Source organism: Lepidothrix coronata, unplaced genomic scaffold (assembly GCF_001604755.1).
Source record: "Lepidothrix coronata isolate B3197 unplaced genomic scaffold, Lepidothrix_coronata-1.0 Scaffold2159, whole genome shotgun sequence".
NCBI lineage: Eukaryota > Metazoa > Chordata > Aves > Passeriformes > Pipridae > Lepidothrix > Lepidothrix coronata.
The window spans coordinates 1-2,857 of NW_016692339.1; the positions used below are offsets into that span (position 1 = coordinate 1).

General features: G+C 44.4%; 1 protein-coding gene across 1 annotated transcript; it reads right to left on the reverse strand.

Annotated features, from left to right (window-relative positions):
• Window positions 1-716: 716 nt before the first annotated feature.
• On the reverse strand, window positions 717-2,787 carry LOC108491868 (centromere protein I-like; the record flags this gene model as incomplete). Its single annotated transcript, XM_017803668.1, has 3 exons — window positions 2,698-2,787; window positions 1,587-1,941; window positions 717-884 (listed from the first exon to the last, which is right to left on the reverse strand). Coding segments are annotated over exons 2-3 (403 nt in total), but the record flags the coding sequence as incomplete, so codon positions are not given.
• Between the last annotated feature and the right edge of the window lie 70 nt (window positions 2,788-2,857).

A 2,857-nucleotide genomic window follows, 5' to 3' on the forward strand; every position in this document is an offset into this window, starting at 1 on the left:
GAGTATTTTAGTATCAAAATAGTCTTCAGGCTCCTGGCAAGACAACCAAAAGTAACACAGATTCTCTTAACATTAAACAACCAATGCCTTGAGCAAAAGGGTATGGGACTGTAAGTCAAAGATCAGCAGATCTGGAGATGAGCTGATCATTTTAAATGAAGAGAATCACTAAACTACTTGCATAACGGGGAAAGAATTCTGTGTGCTCCCCTTGTGCTGGAGGGAGGTAGAAGTTTAGGGTTTTTTCCAATTAATATTTCATTATTTAGAAGTATAAATGGTGAACAACATTTCTAAGAAAGCAACACGAGGGCTGCACTGACTGCTGAATTGACTGTGGGGATGACAACCTAATTTTAGCAACTTTCACTAACACAGCTATGTCAGTTTGTTTAGTTATTTTGATCTTGGGGAAACGAAACCTACACAAACAATTACAGCAAAGAAAAAACACAATGCTTGGTGAGGGCACAATTCAAGCCTTTCAGAAACCTGCAATTATGAACAAAGGAAAAAAATTTAAAACAAAATCTGTAACAAGCCATAATATTTAACTGGGCACCACTCCCCTGGAGTAAGAACTGAGGTTAGTTTTTTACACCAAGGCATGCCAGAAAAATTAATTTTACACTACAGTACCCAACAATACAGCCACCACAAACACATTATCTGAAGCAGGTTTGATTGGAGGAGAAGGAGACATTCACAGAAGATACACCAGCAACACATAAAGGTTTTACCAAATTTGCCACTGAGCACCACGTTCAACAGTATCTCAAAACCTTCAGGGGGCAGCCCTTGTTGCAGGGCAATGCTTTCCACAGCAGCCAAGTGTTTCTGCAGAGCACTGTTGTTTCTCAGGGAAACACGGCCTTGGCCTTGAACTAGGGAAAACAAACGGGACAAACACGGGATGTAACAACTTCCGAAATGAAAACAAACTTTAAGCTTCTCTGAACTGCCCCTACGTATACTCCTTTTTCTTTACACAGTAATAAGAGGGGGAAGAACTTTCAAGACATTAAAGAAACATTTACATAGCTCAGGGATTAAGGAGGGAATACAGAAGTAAAATTAGATTATTTTAAAATTATTCTTTTTATTAAGAGAGATGGAGAGGGACTTTTTACAAGAGCATGTAGTGACAGGACAAGGGGGAATAGATACAAAGTGACAGAAAGTAGACTTAGATTAGGTATTAGGAAACAATTGTTTACTGTGAGGGTGGGGAGGCCCTGGCACATGTTTCCCAGAGAAGCTGTGGATGACCTATCCATGGAAGTGTCCAAAGCCAGGTTGGACAGGGCTTGGAGCAACCTGGGATGGTGGAAGATGTCCCTGCCCATGGCAGGAGTTTGGTCCCTTCCAACCCAAACCATTCCATGATTCTATCATATTCCTTTTTTTTTTTACATAGTAGTGACAGAAAGCTTTTAATACATTAAAAAAAATATTACATAGCTCAGGCATTGAAGAGGAAAACCAGACGTAAAATATATTATTTTTATATTATTATCACTCTTTTTATGAAGAATGTAATTATTATGTTTTCAGTCTTAGAGAGCCAACCTTAAAAGTGCTCTTACCTTTCTCAAAGTAGCTCAAAGCTTTCTCCAGAGAGACTTCCTGGCTGTCGTTTTTCCCACCAACATCGTTTTTCTGATTGATGTCATTTTTCTGACCTCCAGGAGACTGATGATTCTGGGAACTTTTTTCAGGGTCACTTTTCCCTCTTTTCCGCCACGCAGAGAGATCAGTTTGGATTTTATGGTCAACCTCCAGAGGCCGCTTTGGGGTCCTAGAACTCCATATTTTCTTCATCTTTTCTGTCTCCCAGCTGAGACTGGAGAATTTTCCTCATTTGTCACGAGATCCAGTCCTTCACTAGGCAAGAAAAGAGATCAACCTCCAACAGCTGAAGAACATCAGAGACCTGGTTCCCTGCAAGAAAAGAAACATTTATTTTCCTGACAAAGAGATTTTAGAGGCATCCTGCAAAACACTAGATTGAATGCAGCAGAAATAATTTAGAGCTGACTGCCCTCCAGCAGGTCAGACAATATACTCAGAAGATGCACAGACAACAGTGTATCAAAACTTTATTCTTTCTTACATTAGAAAAAGGAAGAAAAAAATTCACAAGGCAAAAAATTAACACAAGCTCCTTTCAATTTAAAAATGACCCGATAAAATTTTAGATAGCATTGTGAGCCAAAAAATCAACATAACCAGAAAGATGGAATAACACAACCAACAGTTTTCTCCTCAGTTTATTTTGTGCATTTTTATTTTCCTTACTTGTATTGTGCATGCCAGTGTCATCAGTCAACAAGCCACGATCCCCTGCAGGGTTGTGTACAGATTTTAAAGGATCATAATAACACTTACCTTTCTATTTCGCAAACATTGGATTCTTCTGCAGCCTTTCTACCGAGCAGCTAGGGTTGGAAAACACCCCTCGCCCTCCTCCCCACCTGCACCATCGCCCCTCCCTCAGCCACCACCGCGACTCCCCCGGGACACTCGGGCCTCCCGGAGCATCCTCCGAGGGGAAGGAGGGAGCCCAGCCCGGCCTGACCCAGCCCCGGCCACGGCCCCTCCCGCTGCCCTGGGCACTGACCACCGCTGGCACGGCCACTGCCCCTCCCTCCGGCACTGCCCCCCCGTTGCCCCGGGCATTGTCCCCCCGGCACTGACCCCCCTCACGCTCCTCCCGCCTCTCCAACCGTCTCGCCGTTCAAACCTGGCGGCCGCCACACTGCGCGTGCGCAGCGCCCGCCACCGCCCCGCCTTTTACGCATGCGCATTGGGCGGGAATGACGGCGGCGCTTCCGCCCTTCCTGCCCGCCCCCCCCCC